General features: G+C 45.0%; 1 protein-coding gene across 4 annotated transcripts in view; it reads right to left on the bottom strand.

The window, feature by feature from the left end:
- Nucleotides 1–10,152: 10,152 nt before the first annotated feature.
- SEC22C (SEC22 homolog C, vesicle trafficking protein) overlaps nucleotides 10,153–22,826 on the bottom strand; it is a 36,610-nt gene continuing 23,936 nt past the window's right edge. For all 4 annotated transcript variants that reach the window (XM_088453087.1, XM_088453088.1, XM_088453086.1 and 1 more), the window contains 3 exons: nucleotides 21,996–22,114; nucleotides 18,994–19,059; nucleotides 10,153–13,090 (listed from right to left, as the gene is read on the bottom strand). In XM_088453087.1, coding sequence (XP_088309213.1) covers nucleotides 12,890–13,090; nucleotides 18,994–19,059; nucleotides 21,996–22,114 — 386 coding nt within the window. In that variant the 3' untranslated portion in view covers nucleotides 10,153–12,889. The remainder of the gene's footprint in view (nucleotides 13,091–18,993; nucleotides 19,060–21,995; nucleotides 22,115–22,826) is intronic.

The following is a 22,826-nucleotide window of genomic DNA, read 5'->3' as shown; positions in this document are numbered from 1 at the left end:
ATTATTTTGCGATGAAAAAGTACTGAGGCCAATGTAATGAATATGTAATGAAAAAATAAAAATAATAATAATAGGCAGTCCAAAGCGGAATATAGGCACCAAGCTATACCTGTTTCTATGGTACCCAGTAAGTGTGTGGTCAGACTTGCTCCTCAGTAAAATATATTGCACTGTGGGCCTTATTCAGACCCGCTCGCGAGAGCTGAGCGCTCCCAAGCGCGTCGATGTTGGAGCAGAGCACATGCGCATGAGGGAGCCGGCTCCGTTGTGCGCATGCGCGAGACCTGCATAGCGACGGGCAAGCCGTCGCTGTGTCTCACACCAAAGGGGGCGTGCTGTCGATGGTGAGTGACAGCACGCCCCCTTTGGTGGGAGTGCCGGGGGCGTGGCTGGCCAGACGGAGGCGTTCCCATAGGAACGCCTACCGTCTGGGGCCGACCCCACTGACATCTGATAGAGCCAAAAGCACTCCTGGGCTTGCGGCAGACGAGACCCTACCACAAGGGTCTTGTCGCAAGCCCGATGGTCGCGATGGTCAAGACCATCGCAACCATCTTTTTGGCCGCTCGTTATAGCTGTGGGTGGTCACCCACAGCTATAGGAGCGGCCAGGAGGCCGCTCTAAAAAAGAGAAGAAGGGCCCTGATTCAGAGCGAGCGCTCTGAAAGAGCGTCCGGCTCTGAATCAGGCCCTGAGTACCTGTAAACCCCTGCTCTGTGGCTGATAGCTTTGAGTCCTGAGCGGGTAAGTGCGGTTGCCTGATAGCTCCATGGGATACTTTCGTATAAGGTGATCTGGGTTTCTTGCGTAGAGTGTGGAGTATGTGAGTCAGAGCGGCTGTGCAGGAGTGTAGCCATTGGATGGCAGGCAGTCTCTGTTGCCGGTCAGTGATCGGGCGGCGTTGAGGTGCAGGGAAATCCCGTGTGCACATCTGATGGGAGGGTGCCCTGCCTTCCGGATCACATGACCACAGGTGATGACATACGTTTCGCCTTCAAAGAAGCTTGTTAACATCGTGTAAAGTGTGGTGTGTCTGATCGTGTTTAAATACCCTATATTGGTGTAACTGAGGAATTAAGGATTTGCAATTGGCAAATGAACCTAATGCCCAAAGGAGACATTATAAATGCATGGATATTAGTTAGAGAGGGTGTATTAGTATACCAAGAATGCACATTTGTTTAATCGAACAGATGATCCGAGATACATAAATAGTTCCAGAAATTAAACAATTTTTAGATTTTCAACAGGGAAAAGGGTATTTTAGAATAGGATAATGGTAATATTCGTGATAAGAAAAAATGGAACCAATGTAGTTAAATTAAATAGAGAAGTACAAACAGTGTTATTTATCCCAGAAGAGGGATGATAAAGGATATCCTGAGGCAAAGGAGAAGCGATGTAGAATATTATATTTTAATCTTCTTTAAAATGAGGCAGGATACGAGGCAAAAAAAGTAGTATAGGGTGAGATACATATATACACATACATATACATACATGCACTACACATACACACACACACATATATATATCCACGCATAAACACATACATACACATACATGTACATCTGGAGATGGATAAGGAGCTACGGAAGATAACAGGGATTAAGAGAAAAGAACTGAAGAGAAAGTTAGTGTACCTTCAATTTGGGAACCCTCACACCGGAAGGACTTAATGAATATATTAACTTCAGTTCTTTTCTCTATTACTGAATACTCGGTAGTCCACCTCTCCTGGAATATACCAGTAACTCAATTTAAAAGGGTTTTAGGAATTAAGACTATTAGCTAATACTGTTTTTCTGGTGATAATATCTACCTATTATATTGTGCTTAGATATATGGTACTAATACTATGTGTATTCTCTAATAGGCATTATGACATGACATATATGACATTTCCTTACATGCCTAGGGTTACTCAGAGTGGGGAGGTATTGCAGTTTTTATGTGTGTATGCCTTTTCTTTAGGAGGTTTTTCTGATTCATATTTTGTATCTACTTATTGTCGAAACCGGATAATTGGGTAAGACAGAATCTGTTTGCAATCAGGAAAACCTGCACGACGCCATCTTGTGAATGGCAGCAAGACTCCATTTTAGAAAAGAAAGCTTACACAAGCGCCATTTTGTCAAAAATACATAGTACACAAACCACAGTGCAAAGTTGCTAAAAGTAGCACGAACAGCTTTTTAACAATCTTCCCCAAACACATACCGACAGTGTTCAGAATACATAAAATAGCTTTCCAACACATTAAAATCACCACAGACTTATATTTGAGCAACAGCAAAGCAGTGGTGTTTTCCCCGCATACATACATTTAAAAGCAATGGTCCCGTAACGCAAAAAGGATAATTATTACTTGGTTTAAACGCAATGTCAGTATATATAGAAATGAATGTTTTCTGTAACTATGGCTTAGTAAATGACAATTGGACTGTGTTTGGAACCGTACTGATCTACTCTGTTTCCACAGCGTTCCGGTGACATCAATATGAAGATCAGAACATGCGGCTATGAAATATGAATGTTAGAGAGAATAACTATTTGAAATGTTGTAAGCCATAGCAGCTTAGATTTGCATGTGGGGGATGCAAAGGGAGGTTGGAGACCTTTTGTATCCATTTGAAATTGTTCAATAAATGCCCTGTAACAGATTTCTAACCCTTACCAAAGGACAATGACATTGTGTAGGCTTGTTTACATTTTTGTCCAAAGGACTGGTTATTCCAGTCTAATCAATAGAGATAGCTAACTGGGACTAGAATCTAATTAGCAGTAGTTTCAGGTAACCAAAAGGATACTCCCTTTCTGATGACCTCACAGGTGAAAGGGGGCGGGAACATAGCATGCACATTCTGAGAACACACAAGCCAGCAGACACACTTGCAAGAGGGATTTTTGGAAGAGAGAGGTTCCCTCTCTCACAAGACAACGGAAAATGGGACCCAGTTCCCCTGGGTTATAGCTAAGTATAAATTGTGCAATATTTAGCCTATTTGGGTGTCTGTAGCTATTTTTGGTGTTAATCTGTTATTAGCTTAGCGTTGTTTGTGGTTTGTAGTTTGCTAAGGATATTCATGAGTCTGTGTTAGCATACAGTGGATGATATAATGTTATCTAATCTGTACTTTTCATCTACACTGTAGGGTACAATAGTCTGTTATCAGCATGCAGGAAAGGGATTGATTATGGAGTTTTTGCAATATTTGTAAATGATTGATGCTGGTTGATTGAGATCCTCTGGTGAGCTGTGTTAGGGCCTTCCCATGTGCTTGAACAATATCTCTGCTTGGGAGAGATAGGCTTGGTATGTGTTGTATACTCATGAATGTAATCATAGGGTGGTATCAGTGTTATATATTATGGAAGTTGAATTAATAACAGCTTTGAATGGTCATAAGTAATTGCCGTATGGGTCAGATAGGTATTTTGTCTGCAGTTTATTAGAGATGGCTACCTCCATGTGGGGTGAACAAAGGAAATTATAATTCTACCCAGTTATGGTGTTGTATGGGTCAGATAGGTATATTGTCTTTATTATAATTGTGATCATTGATGGATGTATGATTTACAGAGTTACAACTTAATGTGGGTTTTCTTCATAATGGAGTTTGTCTGTAGACCATGCGGTTTGGACAATAGGGCAGGAAGCATTCCCAAACCCCCCCCCCCACACACACACACCATCACCAGCCATCTTGAACATGTGCTCTCAGCAGACATTGATATCTCTCTCATTGTATTTTAATGTGTCTCTCGTTCTCTCTCTCTCTGTCTCATATTGCTCATTGTATTTTGATCTTTAATAACCGTTTCATGTATATTAACTGTACCTTATGGCCTAATGTTTGTACAATTTATTTGCGCTCATTATTAGATCATAGCGTTGTAACATCTGTACTTTTACCTGAATAATAATCTTTAGCGCGTTGGACCGCTATCCAACTGTCTCAGTATTTCATTAATGGTATAATCAAACACAGCGCTAATTAGCGACATCTTGTGGTTTTAGAAGGTATAGGCATGTTTTGTCTTAGAGGTTCTAGGCAGGTGAATCTTAGAGGTTTATAGGCAGGAATGTACTAAAGGTTAATACTGACGTTTCAACATTATCTAGAGGTATCAAACGGATTTAATTGTCTTGCTTGTATCCGCGGTTACCCAGATATATCAGCTCACTAATGAGTGTAATGATATATCTTTTGTCAGTATATACTTGGATAGTATTAAATGGACTGACACATTGCCTTTCAATATTTCGCCGTCACCCAGATTTTATTACTCAATTATGAGTGAATGTCTTTCATGATTTCTTCCATCGGCAATTGTTGTCCGTATTTATATGTTATATGTTGTGTGTGTAAACCTGTATTTTAGCCCTTATAAAAAAAAATGTAAAATTTTTATATTTTCATATACATATCGAGTACCCACCAAAAAAGAGTCTTCTTTCCCCTTGTCTATATACTATGTTACTCTGACTCTGGGGAGCGCCACCAACTCTGAAATTTACTAACCAATTTCTGGCATTATTAATTTAACTAGTTGATCTCTCAAACTATTTCTTTCACCATACAATTTCTCTGTCTTTTTGAACATACTAGGATGGTGTCAAAAATAATTTCCACATTTACCCCTTTAGATTCGTCCTGTGCAAACTCCAGCAAACACTACTGTATTGTAAAGCAGGGTTCGGGACTATGATGACCAGATTCAGCATGAATTGATGAATTGCATCATCAGCCTCCTGGACAGCCCACTTCTCTCGGGAAGTGGGAGGCATCAGGCAGATGCGGGCATCTCCACGAGATTCCGGAGCCTTCCGGCCATTCTAAGAGAGTAGGCGAGTCTGGTGTATCTCAGCAATTGCTGATCTCCTAGGACTTAATGCATAACAGACAGTACCTAGAGACCACAGGTAATGGTGCCAGTGGCCAGTGGCGTCACAAGGGGGGTGTGACCCACACCCGGGTGTCACCCGACGAGGGGTGACACCAAGGTGCAGACTCCCCTTCAGTGACAGGAGCAGAGTGCTGCACTGTTATATTAAGTGCAGCACTGACATTGTAAGGGAGCCGGGACTGCAACAAGGCACCTCCTGCACCCCCCCTCAAGTAGCAAGAACGGGACCACTGGGGTTCGGGCCGCGAGGCCACTTCCCTTTCTGGCGCGCGCTTAGCTTCCCTCCCCGCACAAGGTGACACCGCGGGGAGGGACGCCACTGCCAGTGGCGTCACTAGGGAGGTGCAGAGTGCACCAGGTGTCACCATCCGAGGGGGTGACACCAAAATGAGGCTCCTCCTCAGTGACCGAGACTGTGATGTTATTGTGCAGCACCAGGCTCCCGGTCACTGAGGAGGAACCGGCAGGAGTGCAGGAGTCTCTGGAGGCAGCCCGGCATCTCCAGGAGTGCTGGGCATGCCCCCCAGAGTGACGAAATAGGGGTGCACCACGAGGCAGTCTGTTTGGCACATTGGGTAACACCAAACCCCAGTGAAGCCACTGAATGGCGCACAAAAACTTCCAGTGAGCTGCAGTTCTGTGAGTGAAAATGCTTTGTTAATGAGAGGTCAGATGAGACAGGCCAGACTGGTATATGCTGACAGGAGGGTGGCAGTAACTTACATAGCCATGCGTTACACCAGTGGTATGCAAAAGAGCATCTCTGAATTAGGGGTGAGCGGGTTCGGATTTCTGAAATCCGAACCCCCCCGAGCCTCCCCGATCCGAGGCAGATCCGAGTCAGGCTCGACTTTTCCCGCCTGACTCGGATCTGAAATCGAGGCAAAACGTCATCATCCCGCCTTCCGGGTCTCGCGGGTTTTGGATCCTATATAAGGTACCCGCGTCGGCGCCATTTTCTCACTAGGCTGTGGACAGTGAAGAGGGAGGGTGGGAGTTAGGGCTGGCTGGGCTGTGTAGTGTAGTGTAGTGTAGTGTAGTGCAGAGTAGTGTTGTGCTGTGCTGTGCTGCTCTGCTGTTGTCCATAGGGGCTGTGTCTACTACTTCAAAGTCCATAGGGGCTGGCTGGACTGTGTAGTGTAGTGTAGTGCAGTGTAGTGTTGTGCTGTGCTGCTGTTGTCCATAGGGGCTGTGTCCACTACTTCAAAGTCCATAGGGGCTGGCTGGACTGTGTTGTGCAGTCAGTTCTCCATAGGGGCTGTGTCCACTCCAAAGTCCTGTGCAGTGTCCCAGTCCTAAAGGGGTGCTGTAGTGTTGTCCAGGGGGTGCTCTGTCCATCAGGGGTGCTCCCCCCAAGTGCTAAAAAAATAATATTTTTTCTGTGTTTGTGAATTGTGTGCGCAGTAGCCGCACGTGCAGCAACAAAGTAGTGCCAAGCGTGCGCCTGTGTCATAAGTAAAGGGCCGGCTGGCTTGACCGTTAAAGGGTGCTGTAACCCCCAAAGTACACTCCAGTCCAAACCAAAAAAAAATAATATTTTCTGTGTTTGTGAATTGTGTGCGCAGTAACCGCACGTGCATCAACAAAGTAGTGCCAAGCGTGCGCCTTTGTCATAAGTAAAGGGCTGGCTGGCTTGACCGTTAAAGGGTGCTGTAACCCCCAAAGTACACTCCAGTCCAAACCAAAAAAATATATATTTTCTGTGTTTGTGAATTGTGTGCGCAGTAGCCGCACGTACATCAACAAAGTAGTGCCAAGCGTGCGCCTGTGTCATAAGTAAAGGGCCGGCTGGCTTGACCGTTAAAGGGTGCTGTAACCCCCAAAGTACACTCCAAACCAAAAAAAGAAATATTTTCTGTGTTTGTGAATTGTGTGTACTGGGGCTGCACGTGCATCAACAAAGGAGCAGCGCCAAGCGTGCGCCTGTATCCCATAAGTAAAGAGCCGGCTGGCTCATTTCTTAAAGGGTGGTGTAACCCACAAAGTGCACTACTCTCCAGCAAAAATAAAAAAAATATTTTCTGTGTTTGTGTGCGCCTTAGCTGCACGTATATATCAATATAACATAAATGGAGGACCAAACTTTCTCCGATAAAAATAAAATAGGGAAAGATCAAGAACCACTTCCTCCTAGTGCTGTTGCTTCTGCTGGGAGTTGTTCATCATCCCAGAGAGGAGGTATGAACACCACTACTTTTACTAAACAATTGACCCTCCAACAGTCCCTAGCGATGAGGATGAAGTACGACAGCAGTCATCCTGAAGCAAAACGTATAACTGAGGCCTTGACTGCTATGTTGGTGTTAGATGTGCGTCCGGTATCCGCCATTAGTGCAGTGGGATTTAGACAATTGATGGAGGTAGTGTGTCCCCGGTTCCAAATCCCGTCTAGATTCCACCTGCATCCTTAAAGCAGCAGCAACAAGCGTGCGTCTGTCTGTTAAAGGGTGGTGTAACCCTCAAAGTGCGCTCCACAAACAATAAAAAAATTCTTCTTTTTTTTTCTGTCTTTGTGAATTGTGTGGGCTGTAGCCGCACTTGCATCCTCAAAGCAGCAGCGACAAGCGTGCGTCTGTCTGTTAAAGGGTGGTGTAACCCTCAAAGTGCGCTCCACAAACAATAAAAATATTCTTCTTTTTTTTCTGTCTTTGTGAAATGTGTGGGCTGTAGCCGCACCTGCATCCTTAAAGCAGCAGCGACAAGCGTGCGTCTGTCTGTTAAAGGGTGGTGTAACCCTCAAAGTGCGCTCCACAAACAATAAAAATATTCTTCTTTTTTTTTCTGTCTTTGTGAAATGTGTGGGCTGTAGCCGCACCTGCATCCTTAAAGCAGCAGCGACAAGCGTGCGTCAGCCACACTGACAGGGATACACACAAATACCAAACTGGAGCAGAGGCACCCATGGGTATGGGCAGTGACATATATGGATAGGGGCAGAAGCACCAATGGGTATGGGCAGTGACATATATGGGTGGGAGCAGAGACACAGATGGGCAGGGGCAGATGGATACAAGTGCAAATACAAAATCGGTGATAAAGGGGGAAAACAAAGGGAGCGAAAGAGACTCTGGGCTTCATTCAGAGGCGGTGTTTGTCCAGTGTGCATGCGTATGAGGGAGCCGGCTCCTTCGTGCGCATGCGTGAGACTCGCTACGACCGACAGCGCCGGTTGTAGCGGGTCTCTTTCCAAAGGGGGCGAGCTGTCGATGTTGATTGACAGCTCGCCCCGTTTGGAAGGCGGGCCAGGGGGGTGGCAGCCCAAACGGAGGCGTTCCCGTGGGAACTTGTCGTAAGCCCCGGAGAGCCAGAAGTGAGACCCTACCCTAGGGTCTCGTCGTAAGCCCCGATGGTCTCGATGGTCTATGACCATCGCGACCATCACCCTAGCGGTCGTTAGAGCTGTGGGTGTAAACCAACAGCCTAATGACCGAAACAGAGGCGGCCGGTCAGGATGCAAGCGGCCGCCCAGTTTCTGAGCGACCGCTTGCATCCTCCGACCGCCTTTGAATGAGGGCGTCTGTGTTTTAGGGCGGGGGGAGAGGTTCAGGGAGAAGTCAGACCGTTCAGTGGCAAATGCAGGATTTCTAGAGGGGGGTTTATAAATGCTTGATTTTAAAGCAAGTAGTGTGGAGAGACCCCGAAAAGGGCATAATCAGCACTTAACCAGCTATAATATATGGCATACGAAGTACAGTTTACAGTAGTGTACAGTATATAATAATTCTGACATATACAGGACCAGCAATAACAGTAAGCCATTATACAGTATGTGGCCATCCTGTCTTTATTTCAGATGTGAGCTCCATTGCAGATCATTTGAGCAAGTTCGGGAATCTGGAGGGGCAGCAAAAGAACCTTGTACTGCCCTGGACATATATGTACAGATTGGTCTCCTTATGTACTGGATAGTGTATTATTATACAGTATTAATAATTGATCCTATATATGGTTTATATGAGTGCACCCCTAACAGTGCATGTTTTCCAGATCTCTTAGTTGGTGCACAAGTATATTCATTACGAACTGACATATTTTAAAAGATCAACAGGTCGAGTTAATAATTTAATTTGTAACATTGAGGGCCTACTTTTGTATTATATGCTATTTCAATTGTGGGTATCATGATGTGGGCTAGGGAGGGGGGTTTCCAGGCAACCGGAACCCCCCCCCCTTCATTTGCCTATGCCGTTGGTTAGAAAGACAAGCATGCAGGGGATGAAAGTCAGGTGTAGGCTGGGGAGGAACGGGTCAGGGCAGTTGAGTTTAGCTTTAGTTGCTGGTCATGCTTGCTCCTGTACTGCAAGGTCCCATTCTGTCCAGAATGCAGGGCATGGGGAGTACGATGCTACATGAGGAGTAGGACCCTGCATGAGGAGTAGGACGCCGCACCATAAGTATGCCGACGCACATTGAGTATGCTGATGATGAGAGCAGGACTATTCCAGTCCTAATGCTGGCGCAGTAAACCTCTCTCTATCACAGCTGCAACTGACATTATTATAATAATTATCCCACCAAACTCCTCCCCTTTCCAGTAATTGAAGTGGAAGACGTTTACGGTAGATGTCATCTGAGGAAAAAAATTTACAAATGGAAATTGCGCTCCTTCTAGGACAAAACACAATAATGCGACCTTGTATTAAAATGCCATCCAACGATGGATACTGTCCCCCAAAGTTCCAATGTTTTATAGTCAATTTTCTTCAGTGACCAAATAAATACTCCTTCTTCACGTTCCCTTGAGATGTCTCTTATTAATGCAGATCTGAATGCTGCGACTTCATGTGGTCTGTCGCTTCTCCACTGATAAAAAGACAGCTCTGCCGCTGATGGTGATAGGCAGTTCTCCAAATTCTGGGATGCCACTAATAGCCACAGAAGTAATGTCCCGTTATTAGGAGGTATGCAGGTATGCAGAAAGTATGAGAGCCGTCCACTGTAAAGGCTTCACTAGTTTCCCCTCTCTCAGGGGTTTTTCTCCCCTCTCTGAGGGTCTGACACAATAACTGTGAGATTGTGAAACGCTTACCTACCACCCATAACTGTTCTTTCCTTTCTGGCCAACTTATTTTCATAGGTTGCCCGCCCTGGTAGTAAATTCAAATGAATAGCACATCTGCAGCATCTTCCCGCCGAGCACGCCATAATCATTCAGATGACAATGTTTTACAGTACAGGGTCAATTCTGCAAGGGTACTAGAGAGAACAGCACAAACTTTGTACATATCAAATAAACTACGGGTGATAATAAAAAAATAATTTATTTAATTTAAAAAATTCCTCCCCTTTATCTGCAACACACAGTGATCTTCTAGTACATTATTATAAAAGCAGAGGAACCCCTGGGGAGTATAATAAACAATGACACATGCCAAGCTGGAAATGAGCAAAAATAAGCAATATACAGTGCATGCTAAATAAATACCGGACAAATACAGACATCTCACAACGCATTTCACCAACAGGTTTTGTTTCTCTGGAGACATTTTATAAAAAAAAAAAATAGAAAATTTTACACACATTTTTTTATTTTTAAGAATTTCCAATTCTAATACTTTGTGCTTTTAGGTAAAACAAAGTGATTGCCCCCTGTGTGTACTGCTGCCTTTATCACTATGTGCAACCATTTCAAATGGCAAAAATGAAAGCTCATAGATTGTTTTGGTGGTTCCATGACACCCTCATTTCCTGTGCACCACAATGGAAGGTTGAATGCAGGAAGTGAGGAGAGTAAAGAATAACTGCTTCCCCCCTAAAGTCTAAAGACACCATTAGTCATATACTGTAGTTGGGTGATCTGTAAATGGCCGGACTTTCTAAATATATATGAGTATTACAAAGTTACTGCTTGAGTAATAGATGTAATATGGAATAGAGCCAGGGTGTACACAGCTGTATTATATTATACATATAAATACAATTTCCAGTGACACTTTTGCTGTGTACTTGGAGGTTCTTCCATATTGTACAGCCTAAGGCCACCTTGCAGCCCCCCATGTGCGGTCTCCCCTCTTGTTCTCCCTCCACAACATCTCTATTCCTGCAGAGTCGCTGCTCATCTCCATGTACTTACTCCAGCAGTCAGTGTATACTCAAAGCTGCCCACTGGCCTGATTCTGGGGGACCTTCCAGAGAGTGTAGGTGTTAGTCCCGACTGCGAGGTATGCTCACCGTTACAACATGTGTTTCGCTCACAGCCGCTCTACGTGACAGAGTCCTGGTAAGCAAGTGCCATATGCACTAACCACTGCAGTCTGTGACCACGCCTCTGCTGTGTTGTAACCACACCCACAAGAAGGTGGCCACATCCCATCCCATAAACTGGCCCACCTGTAACTGCTACCTTGTTTACCTTTCATATATAAGTGTATTTTTTTTGTACTCAAAACTCCACAGAAGTCACTGCTGGCTGCTGTATATAAGGTGCATACTCTGCAATAATTGCAAATATAGGGGCTAATTCAGCATTGCACGCTAGTACAATGCTGAACGCAGATTCCAGATTATCGGGAATCTGCGCGTGTGCAAGACCCGTTCTGCTCATGTGCAGCTCATGCGTGATTGCACACAGCCCCTGCTATGTCTCTGCCTGATTAACAGGCAGAGCCATTTAAGGGGCGGTGCGGGGACGACTGGCATTCCCGTAAACGGAGGCGTGTCGGCCATGTTTTCTGGGAGCGGCAAGGCCTGGGACTGCGTCCACGGACACAGTTTCATGGCCTCACAAGCCAGCCAGCCTACTTAGCTGGCCAATGGTCGCGATGGTTATCCCGGCCTGCGACTTCGGTCGCAATGCTGGGTTCACAAACGCAGCAGGGGCTGTCAGGCAGCTCTTGCTGCATCTGTATGTTTGCAAGGACGGAATTGCAGAGCGGCTTGCGTGCAGCTTTGCAATTCCGTCTGCTACCGAATCAGCCCCATAGACAAAAGATAGAAAAGATACACCTAATTCTCCAAAACAATACTGATTCAAAACTAAACAGCAGTGAAAAATACGTTAGCGCTATGTGGAAAAATGATCTTATTGTTGTTTTTTTCTCAGAAGGTTTTCATAGGATACATAGGAGAATAAGAGAAACAGCAACTGTCATATACACTTATAAAGAAGAAACACAAAACACGTCCGGATGATTCGTGAGAGCACCACCAGGGAACCATCTATAGAGAGACTGCTTCATCAGGACCTGGGACGGGGGTTTCCGGGACGGGCGTGCCTATAATCCATATAGTGCTGTCTTTTATCACATTTGCGGTTTTGGTGGAATAGAATTTGGATTGCCTGTATATATTTTATGGCTGAAATTGGTCCATTTTATGTGAGTGCAACTGTATTTGGATGATACACAGTAGTATTGTATTCATTTGTTTTAGCCATATGTTATGGAAGAGACCACATGTCTGCAAATGCACCAGGGAATATAAGGAAACATTTTTCCACATAGCGCTAAGTATTGTTCACTACGGCTTATTTTTGTACCAACCCAGTTATATTTGTACCAACCCAGGCAACCCAGTTATTTATGTACCAACCCAGGAATCCGTCTAGCCTCCACCCATCCAAACGCATAGTCGCTGCAATGCTGTGGGACTTATAGTTCTACACTGTGAGTACTGATGGCGTTACCTGAATCTAGGAAGCTGTGGAAAAGCTGGAAATTATCCTAATTACAGGTGGTCACAGACACCGTTTTCTTCCTAATACTCTGAAGCAGGAAAACAAATACTGCATTTCACTTCAGACCTGAGGCCTAAATCTTTTATGCGCCTAAGGCAGCTGCCTCTTCTGCCTATCCCTCGCCCCTGGTCACAGACATAATGCTTGTAAACAGCACTTATCCTACCACAGCTCCTGTAACCTACATAACACTTATGCAAGTGGCTGAGCAGATGTTTGAATTAATCCACCATCTGTCTTTTTTCTGTATTGTAATGTATAAGATAAAAAATAATGAACGAGCAACAGTGATGCCGGCCTGTCCTCACACCCCACAGTCACTGTGTCTGGCCAGTGGCTTCCTCGCCGCAATCTGCTGTGCCGAGAGAAATGCTACCGAGACATGGAAGAGAATCTGCCACAGGTTGCGCAGTCCATCCAGGTACATGTTACACAGGCAGATCAGTAAGAAGAGAGCGGAGGCTTTCAGGGTCCGTGCTGGGCAGTAGAAGAGATACAGGTAACACTGAAAGAAACAGGATCAGGTGTAAGAATCCACATATACAATCTAATACAACTGTTGTGTTGTCAAATCTATTATCTCCTGATGCTGAATTGGGAGATAACAATGATCCCAATCTGTAATAATTATGGGAGTTGTAAGCAGGTGCGGCATACACTGAAGCTGCATGCAGGGCAATCTATGCTTAGAAGCACTCTCACCTTAAAAATTGTTATTTTTCTTAATTGTGCCTAGTATAAACCTTAGAGTATGTTATGTACAGCCTCTGTATTTATTCACACACCCAAATACACCCTGTATACCACCGTCCCCAGACTACACCCCAAATTACTGCATTGCGATAGGATTATCTCACATAAATAACACCCCTTTCACACCTGGGTTTTTGCACATGAACACGCATTGATGCAGGGTTTTGCTATGTGTGAATGCAAACGACCCGGGTCGAAGTCCTTGGTAAACAACTCTGCTCTGTACCAGGGTCGGGGACTGAGATCCGTGAAATTCATGGGTTGACAGACCTGTGTATTTTCCAGGTCGTTGGTCTGAAAGGGGTTTACTTGCCTCGCAAGCAGGCAGGAGGTGGCCATTCTGAGTAAGCTTAGGCTTAAAACACAGCAAGCTTAGGCTTACTCATATGGCCAATAGTTGCGATGTTGATCCGATCCTGCGTCTTTGGGTGCGGGCATTGGATCTGAGATGCCGGCGCCTAATTCCTCCAGATGCCTCCTGCAGGCATTAGCATATGTTTGCGCAGCTGAATCGGGCCCTAAGTTCCTCCAGCCCAGCAATTCCGCCAGAAACTTAAGTGATACAACAGGCGCAATCTTATCCCTCATACTATTGATGCTCCTCCCCGTGAACATCCCATCCACGTCGGGGGAGGGGCATCGACAACTAATTTGTCTGTGTGACTCAGGTGCCTCCAGGTGAGTTAACTCTCAATTTTGAAATATATAAATGTATGTGCTATTATCATGTAGCACAAGGAAATGCATACAGTAAATGTATGACCCAAAGTGGGTGCTATTATCATGTAGGATTAGGACCACCAAAAGCAGAGACGCCTTGGCGTGGCTGTGTTTAGTAAATACTGTATATGAACTGACATCTCTGCAATCACTGTTATTATATAGGATGCAGGTCGCTTTGCTGGCCCATTTGCAGAGTCCTGGGGACCTGCCAGATCGGGGACCATCCTCTGCTCATACGGTGGCAATAATGTACACCTACATTTTAGCTGGAATTTACTATCGTTTCCTTATATTTCCCCTCTGTGTTTTGTATAGTCGCACTGGTGTCTTTGTAATGGCAAAGAAAATGTATGTAAAAAGGAACTCCAGTAAAAGCTGTAAAACACATATTAATTATTCTTTAACAATTGAATATACATGTTAAAATAATCCTTATGTGTTGGCTTCATCTCAGTTTTATTTACCACAATACAGTAACTTAGAATGAAATGTTAACTTTTGTTACTCCTCCCTGAAATGTAGATAATAATATGTGAAACTGGCACATTTATATACACCCGTCCCAGTCTGTTACTGCAATACAAATACAGTATGTACCAGTAATCAATGTACTAAGAGATCACAAAATCATTTTTTTTTTTTTATTCTTCTCATGCTCCTATATGTCCTGCTCTTTCCTCCCCTGCCTATTATACAGAGAGAATGGCCCTTTCCTCCCCCGCCTATTATACAGAGAGAAGCGCCCTTTCCTCCCCCGCCTATTATACAGAGAGAAATGCCCTTTCCTCCCCCGCCTATTCTACAGAGAGAAGCGCCCTTTCCTCCCCTGCCTATTCTACAGAGAGAAGCGCCCTTTCCTCCCCGCCTATTCTACAGAGAGAAGCGCCCTTTCCTCCCCCGCCTATTATACAGAGAGAAGCGCCCTTTCCTCCCCCGCCTATTCTACAGAGAGAAGCGCCCTTTCCTCCCCCGCCTATTCTACAGAGAGAAGCGCACTTTCCTCCCCCGCCTACTCTACAGAGAGAAGCGCCCTTTCCTCCCCCGCCTACTCTACCGAGAGAAGCGCCCTTTCCTCCCCCGCCTATTCTACAGAGAGAAGCTCCCTTTCCTCCCCCGCCTATTCTACAGAGAGAAGCGCCCTTTCCTCCCCCGCCTATTCTACAGAGAGAAGCGCCCTTTCCTCCCCCGCCTATTCTACAGAGAGAAGCGCCCTTTCCTCCCCCGCCTATTATACAGAGAGAAGCGCCCTTTCCTCCCCCGCCTATTATACAGAGAGAAGCGCCCTTTCCTCCCCCGCCTATTATACAGAGAGAAGCGCCCTTTCCTCCCCTGCCTATTATACAGAGAGAAGCGCCCTTTCCTCCCCTGCCTATTATACAGAGAGAAGCGCCCTTTCCTCCCCTGCCTATTATACAGAGAGAAGCGCCCTTTCCTCCCCTGCCTATTATACAGAGAGAAGCGCCCTTTCCTCCCCTGCCTATTATACAGAGAGAAGCGCCCTTTCCTCCCCTGCCTATTATACAGAGAGAAGCGCCCTTTCCTCCCCCGCCTATTATACAGAGAGAAGCGCCCTTTCCTCCCCCGCCTATTATACAGAGAGAAGCGCCCTTTCCTCCCCTGCCTATTATACAGAGAGAATGGCCCTTTCCTCCCCTGCCTATTATACAGAGAGAAGCGCAGTTTCCTCCGCTGCCTATTATACAGAGAGAAGCGCCCTTTCCTCCCCTGCCTATTATACAGAGAGAAGCGCCCTTTCCTCCCCTGCCTATTATACAGAGAGAAGCGCCCTTTCCTCCCCTGCCTATTATACAGAGAGAAGCGCCCTTTCCTCCCCTGCCTATTATACAGAGAGAAGCGCCCTTTCCTCCCCTGCCTATTATACAGAGAGAAGCGCCCTTTCCTCCCCTGCCTATTATACAGAGAGAAGCGCCCTTTCCTCCCCTGCCTATTATACAGAGAGAAGCGCCCTTTCCTCCCCTGCCTATTATACAGAGAGAAGCGCCCTTTCCTCCCCTGCCTATTATACAGAGAGAAGCGCCCTTTCCTCCCCTGCCTATTATACAGAGAGAAGCGCCCTTTCCTCCCCTGCCTATTATACAGAGAGAAGCGCCCTTTCCTCCCCTGCCTATTATACAGAGAGAAGCGCCCTTTCCTCCCCTGCCTATTATACAGAGAGAAGCGCCCTTTCCTCCCCTGCCTATTATACAGAGAGAAGCGCCCTTTCCTCCCCTGCCTATTATACAGAGAGAAGCGCCCTTTCCTCCCCCGCCTATTATACAGAGAGAAGCACTATTACCCACTGAGGGAGGGAGACTGGTTTTTTTTCTGATATCTAATTAAGAAATTTTAGAGTCTCACAATGGCGCTGTCCATAAAGAGATTAGTTCATAAAGACTTCGGTTGTACCCTAAAAACACAAAAATGTTCTTCTTGCTGTGTTAGGATCAACTCTCTTATCTCCAAGATTCTTTTATACCTCCCAAGAAAAGAGAGAAAACAGAAGATAGTGTAATACTGTGGTGATTATAAAGTCCAATTTTTTAGACAAAAGGGTCACTCACATTTTAGTAGATGGATCAAGTCTTTCACAATTTCTTATTGAAGTATGACCAGTGGATTCCTGATAGATCCTTGCGTCACTTTTGGATCATCAGCTCCCATATATTGAGAGAAAATAATATAGTGCAATATTGTTTGACAACAAACAACCAAAAAATTATTTCTAGATGCACACTCACATTTAGGTAAAAAATATACAGCATATAGCATCACCAAGTCGATGCAAACATATAGGCGTAACACCAACACTGCCACTGGGGTGTAGAGTAGGGGTTTCCGGACACCAACAGACTCACCACCACAGTTCCAAAGGTCTCAGTTAAGATGTTGATTTCCACCAGCTTAACGCGTTTCGGATGCTTAGGTCCTTCATCAGAAGCATGGTGGTACGCTCTGTCATAAGGGCTTAAATACCTTTGTTAATTAAAAATCCTCCCCTTCCTTTCACCATTTTCCCGCCGTTTTATTTGAACATACCAAAATGTAATGCAAGAGGGATCCAGGTTGTGGTGCACATTTAGTACACCGCTTCCTGTTAATGTGATCCACTAGAGCATGGTTTGTCAGCACAGGAAGTGAAGAGTCATACTCCTCCTGCGCTGACAAACCATGCTCTAGTGGATCACATTAACAGGAAGCGGTGTACTAAATGTGCACCACAACCTGGATCCCCCTTGCATTACATTTTGGTATGTTCAAATAAAACGGCGGGAAAATGGTGAAAGGAAGGGGAGGATTTTTAATTAACAAAGGTATTTAAGCCCTTATGACAGAGCGTACCACCATGCTTCTGATGAAGGACCTAAGCGTCCGAAACGCGTTAAGCTGGTGGAGATCAACATCTTAACTGAGACCTTTGGAACTGTGGTGGTGAGTCTGTTGGTGTCCGGAAACCCCTACTCTACACCCCAGTGGCAGTGTTGGTGTTACGCCTATATGTTTGCATCGACTTGGTGATGCTATATGCTGTATATTTTTAACCTAAATGTGAGTGTGCATCTAGAAATAATTTTTTTTGTTGTTTGTTGTCAAACAATATTGCACTATATTATTTTCTCTCAATATATGGGAGCTGATGATCCAATAGTGACGCAAGGATCTATCAGGAATCCACTGGTCATACTTCAATAAGAAATTGTGAAAGACTTGATCCATCTACTAAAATGTGAGTGACCCTTTTGTCTAAAAAATTGGACTTTATAATCACCACAGTATTACACTATCCTCTGTTTTCTCTCTTTTCTTGGGAGGTATAAAAGAATCTTGGAGATAAGAGAGTTGATCCTAACACAGCAAGAAGAACATTTTTGTGTTTTTAGGGTACAACCGAAGTCTTTATGAACTAATCTCTTTATGGACAGCGCCATTGTGAGACTCTAAAATTTCTTGTATTTGTATTAAGGAAATTGTAAGGTGTCCTTTGAGTTTATCACGGGCTGCAGTCTTTTATGCGCAGTGAAAAAGACAACCATTATCTTTGATAACTAATTAATACACAATTCTGGTGTAAAAACAATAAATCAATCCACAGTTTCATAGTATCTAAAAGATCCTAACTCGCTTTCTGTCCCGTCCGCTTCCTGGGAGCAGTGACATTATGGGCCTGGTCAGAGGTACACGCTATTACTCAGGGCCGGGGTGTTCGTCCAGTGCGGTCGAACAGAGGCTGCACCCCTCCCCAACATCCCGATTTCAGCGGGACAGTACTACCCCGCTGTTCCACCCATGGGCCGGAGTAGCTGAATGGATGCTGCGCGCGGCATCCATTCAGTGCCGGGAGAGGACTGGGTGAAGCCCAGATAGTGACGGAGTGCTGGGCTTACCCCCAGCCTGACGTTATTTGGAGGCGTGCCAGCCTTCAAATGTTACTTAGGAGGCGTGGCCTATGGTAATTCCCCCTGTGATCTGCGCAATAGACTCCAGGTACACTCTAGTGCCCAGGGTCTATTACTTCTGCAATAGTCCACGCAAGCCGCGTCAGTCGGCCCCGAAGTGAGAGGAGGGGGCCCGTGACAGGGGGGATGCACATGGACCCCCTCCTCTCTAAAGACGCCACTGCTCAGAGAGTTTACCATCGGGACACATGCGTAGTGCAATGTGGAATGTACGTGCAGGCTGAGCGCATGCTGCATGAACACTATGTGCACCCCTGAGTCAGGCTCTATGTGTCCTGTGTCATTACGCAATAGAGAAGGGAAAGAGGGCTGGTGTCTTTTGCCGTTTCTATTGGAGGGTGAAGGTAATACTCCATCACACTTTATGTTTTCACATAGCAGCAGTGCAAAGTCAGGATTATCCTGAATAGCACATATTATCGCGATAACCGATATATGAATTTCCCCTTCTCCTGGTGGTAGTTGTCCTATGACTGACCTGTAATATGTTTGCAGCGAAGGCAGAGAGAAAAGCCAAAACTCTTCCTGCATTTTCATATCCGTCCTGTAAACAGAAGAAAGAAAGTAGCCTGTGAGTGCTGTATACTTACTCACTGTAGGTATATAATATATACCCAGGTATGGAGCAGATACAGCCACTGGGTGGTTACAGTGATGTGACATCACCGAGACAATTTGTGCCTCTGTCATTGCATTTGTTCATACCTCATACCTCACAAATACGATGGACTTTATTTTATACCATGTAGAGATTGATATGTACTATCCGGCTTCTCCAGAAATATTGATGTGAGCCCTGTTTACCGATACTAAATTTCAGTTTATCCCTTTTCTTACCGTTTCTATTTCATATATGTGAAAAACGACTCTTTAATTTCAAAAGAGTCTAATTCCCGGTAAGAGTCTGCTTTGGCATGACAGAGGGACAGACACCTAACAAGGCTGGAGACTGTTTTTCTCAAGGACAACTTTACGTGGCCCTTTTGCATGTAACGTCAAAACTAAATCTATTCATGTTGACGCCAGAAGAAAAAAAGGGAGAGGGAGAGAGATATATATACTGGGTCATAGACCCGGAAGTCCCTCATTTGCAAAGGACAGCTCTTACCGAAAGAGCTGTCCTTTGCGGTGTTCTTCATGCAGAGCCCAGTGTGTCAGTGTCCGTATCGGAGGCAGGGAGGATCACAAGAGAGACTGTGTGAAGGCCAGGAGGCCAGTATCTTTACCTGTGAGAGGCAGAACTAAAGGAATGAGACTGTGTTACATTTGCAGACTAGATGCCCACTGTAGTCAGGGTTCAAGCGGTGAGGTAGTGCCCTGCATGGGGGCAAGGCTGTTTATTATTTTGTTCCAGAAATCCTGACAGTAAAGCACCATATATTTTCATTTTAGCCTGAAAAGCTGCATATGGATCTTTTATTATGCACCTACTCACTGCACCACTGACCTCTCTACCAAGCTAATTTCCCTGTGGTCTCACAATAAATTATAAATACATTTATTTTGTGATGACTTGGGGTAATTAGCTCGGTAGATGGGCGTCAGTGGTACAGTGATTAGGTGCTAAAGCAGCATAAATTTGGTGCAACACAAATTAACACAAAATAATAAACGCCTAGCCCCTTTTTAGAGTATCTAACTCACTTCTTGACCCCTGACTATAATGGTGCACCTAATCTGCAAACACAGTCTCTCAGCGTTAAAGTCCCAGTCCTGACAGATATTCTCACAGGCTTCGGCCTGCTCACGTTCAGGCTCCTGACCTGCTTGCAGTCTCAAAATCTGCTTCCAGCAAAGTAACATACACAGTCTTTCTTGGTGGCCTTCCCTGTCTCCTCCAGGTATAGGCTCTGGCCTCCCCAGCCTGCAGCCTAGCAGTTTCAATGTATACAGTCTTTAGAGTTTTTCCTGCCTGCTGTAGGTCTGGACTCAAGCCCTCTGGCCCCCAATGGCCTCCAGGCATACTGGGCTCTGTACCTGCCAGTCCTCCCTGGACTGACTGCACATGCAGCCTGACTGTAGGTCTGTCTCGTTAGCCCTCACCTGAGCTCTCTCCGCAAAGCAGCCCTTAGGTGTGGCCAAACTCAGTATTTCTACCCTGTGTGGGCGGATCTCTCCTGCCCAAAAAAACAAGGTAGAATTTGTGTGGGGGCGCTTAAAATAATTTATGGACATTGATGCTGCAGTGTGCCTAGCCCAAAAATTGTCAAAATAGGGATCAGCGCAGGGTTATAAGAAGCTTCAGCAGCTTTGTACTATATAGTGAATAATTTATTCTGCGTTTGCCCCTTGCTCAAGTTTCACGTTTGTGCAGCCTCTAAGTGGGGCAATTTCCTATACGGTGTATTTTATGAGCTGCGCTGTTCTGTGATGAACAGATTTCTTATTTGTTTTGTTACAATATAGTTTTCTCTGTACCGTCTATGTACAAGGGATATCAGAGCGGCAGCCAATCACATTATATTGAAGTTAATTGTAAAGGTCACCCATCTACAGGAAGTGAAGGCTGCCATTTTGTAAATTCATATGGAAGGTCTTTAGTGTGAGTTTTGTAGGCCGATTAGTTCTCATTAATAAGTCTACAAAATGGTGTTTCCTATAAAACAAAACTGATGCATCTAAAACAAAGCATATTTCTACGGAGTCCATTTATGTTGTTATAAACTGTGTTGGTGGCTAAGACTAATACAATGGTTCCCAAACTGTGCGCCGAGGCACCCTGAGGTGCCCCGGGACACTTGCAGGGGTGCCTTAGGTTGGTGGTCCAGTACTAAATCAAATTGATGGTCATTATAATGTAAATATGTGGACAAATAGAAGCGCAAACCTGTTCAATACTATATAACTGAACCTAAGGATGACAGGCAAGCAATCTACTTCACTTTACTACTTTTTATTCTGAATTTCTCAATAACAAAGGTTTGGCTTAGGGGTGCCGTGAAAACAATTCTGATGCACTAGGGCACTGTGATTCAAAAAAGTTTGGGAACCACTGGACTAATATATATGTGGCTCCCTCTAGTGATCAAATACTAGTACTGTTAGCATTTCTTGTCCTCACAACAAACTGCAAAAAGCTAGGAATGTCCAATTCATCACTCTTATATGGTGTAATGCTGGCCACACACTAAGCTATTGCAGCCAATAACAGGCAGATGGGCCAATATCACAGCATGGATACCCCAAAGGAAGCCACAATGTTTTTCAATAATCCCATAAAATACGGCCCATCTGCACAGGCATACAAACGGTCCCTGTAATGTCAGTAGTGATGCAGCCGCTTGTCCCAAGTGGCCGATCAATTGTATATTTTCCCATTTGGACCCTAGACCCTTGGACAAATGAGCCTTTGGTCTTGAGTTTGGATAATTGATATATTCATACAGCCTGCATCACCCGATTCACTAAACCACATGACAAGTTCAGTGAAAGCGTTCTAGAAGTAGTAAGATGATAATGTCAGCGTAAGACAGAGGTTACCTGGAACGAGTACTCGGCCAGGTGGACTCCGCGGATGAGGCTCAGAGCGCTGCACATGATGTTAAGCGTCAGTGACAGGATGCCCAGCGCGGTCACAGGGGCCATTCTGTAACTAGGTGCTAAGGACAAGTAACAGAGAGTCACGGAAAAGATCTTCATGGTCTAAGACACAGAACATTCTACACTAACTAGCTATAATCAAGGTCAGGTCAATATAATATAACCATTAACGTAAACCTGTCACAAGGAAGGCAGCCATTATACAGACTACCAATTCAAGGGGTCTGATGATAACACTACGCATGATGTCCCATTTTCTACTGAATTTATAGGCAGAATAATACATCTGCCAATTAAATGTGGGTATTCAACAGTGGTTTCTGCAATGAACGATCAAAAGTTGTTGTTTGCAATGGCTACTTTATGAATGTACAGAAATGCTTCACCCAGTGGAGGCAGCCATTTTATAGGCTGAACGAAGGTTCATCAGGTCACCTGAAATCCCTGACATCACTGCGGCTGAAGCTTCATTCCCAGCTTTGTGCTGTTAATTGGTGATTTTAAATCATGCCCACGTACACTGCTGCTGGTAAGTATGTGTAGGGGACATCCAGCTCCACCTTTGTGCTATAAATCCTGTTCCATTTGCTTCAAATCACATAATGAGAGTGTGTGACCAATCTGACTGGAGAGCGTCCATTGTCTGGTGATTGGGATGTGGGGGTGTAGGGTCCACAGGCAAATGCAGAGGGGTTTCCGGCTGCCTGGAAACCCCCCTCCCCAGCACACACCATGACCACAGTACAAATAGTACTATAATAGAATTTTACT

The sequence above is a fragment of the Taudactylus pleione genome, unplaced genomic scaffold (assembly GCF_031769625.1).
Source record: "Taudactylus pleione unplaced genomic scaffold, aTauple2 ptg000571l, whole genome shotgun sequence".
Taxonomy (NCBI): Eukaryota; Metazoa; Chordata; class Amphibia; order Anura; family Myobatrachidae; genus Taudactylus; species Taudactylus pleione.
Note: the sequence above shows the minus strand (reverse complement) of the source record. Positions and strands in the feature narration are given on the sequence as shown.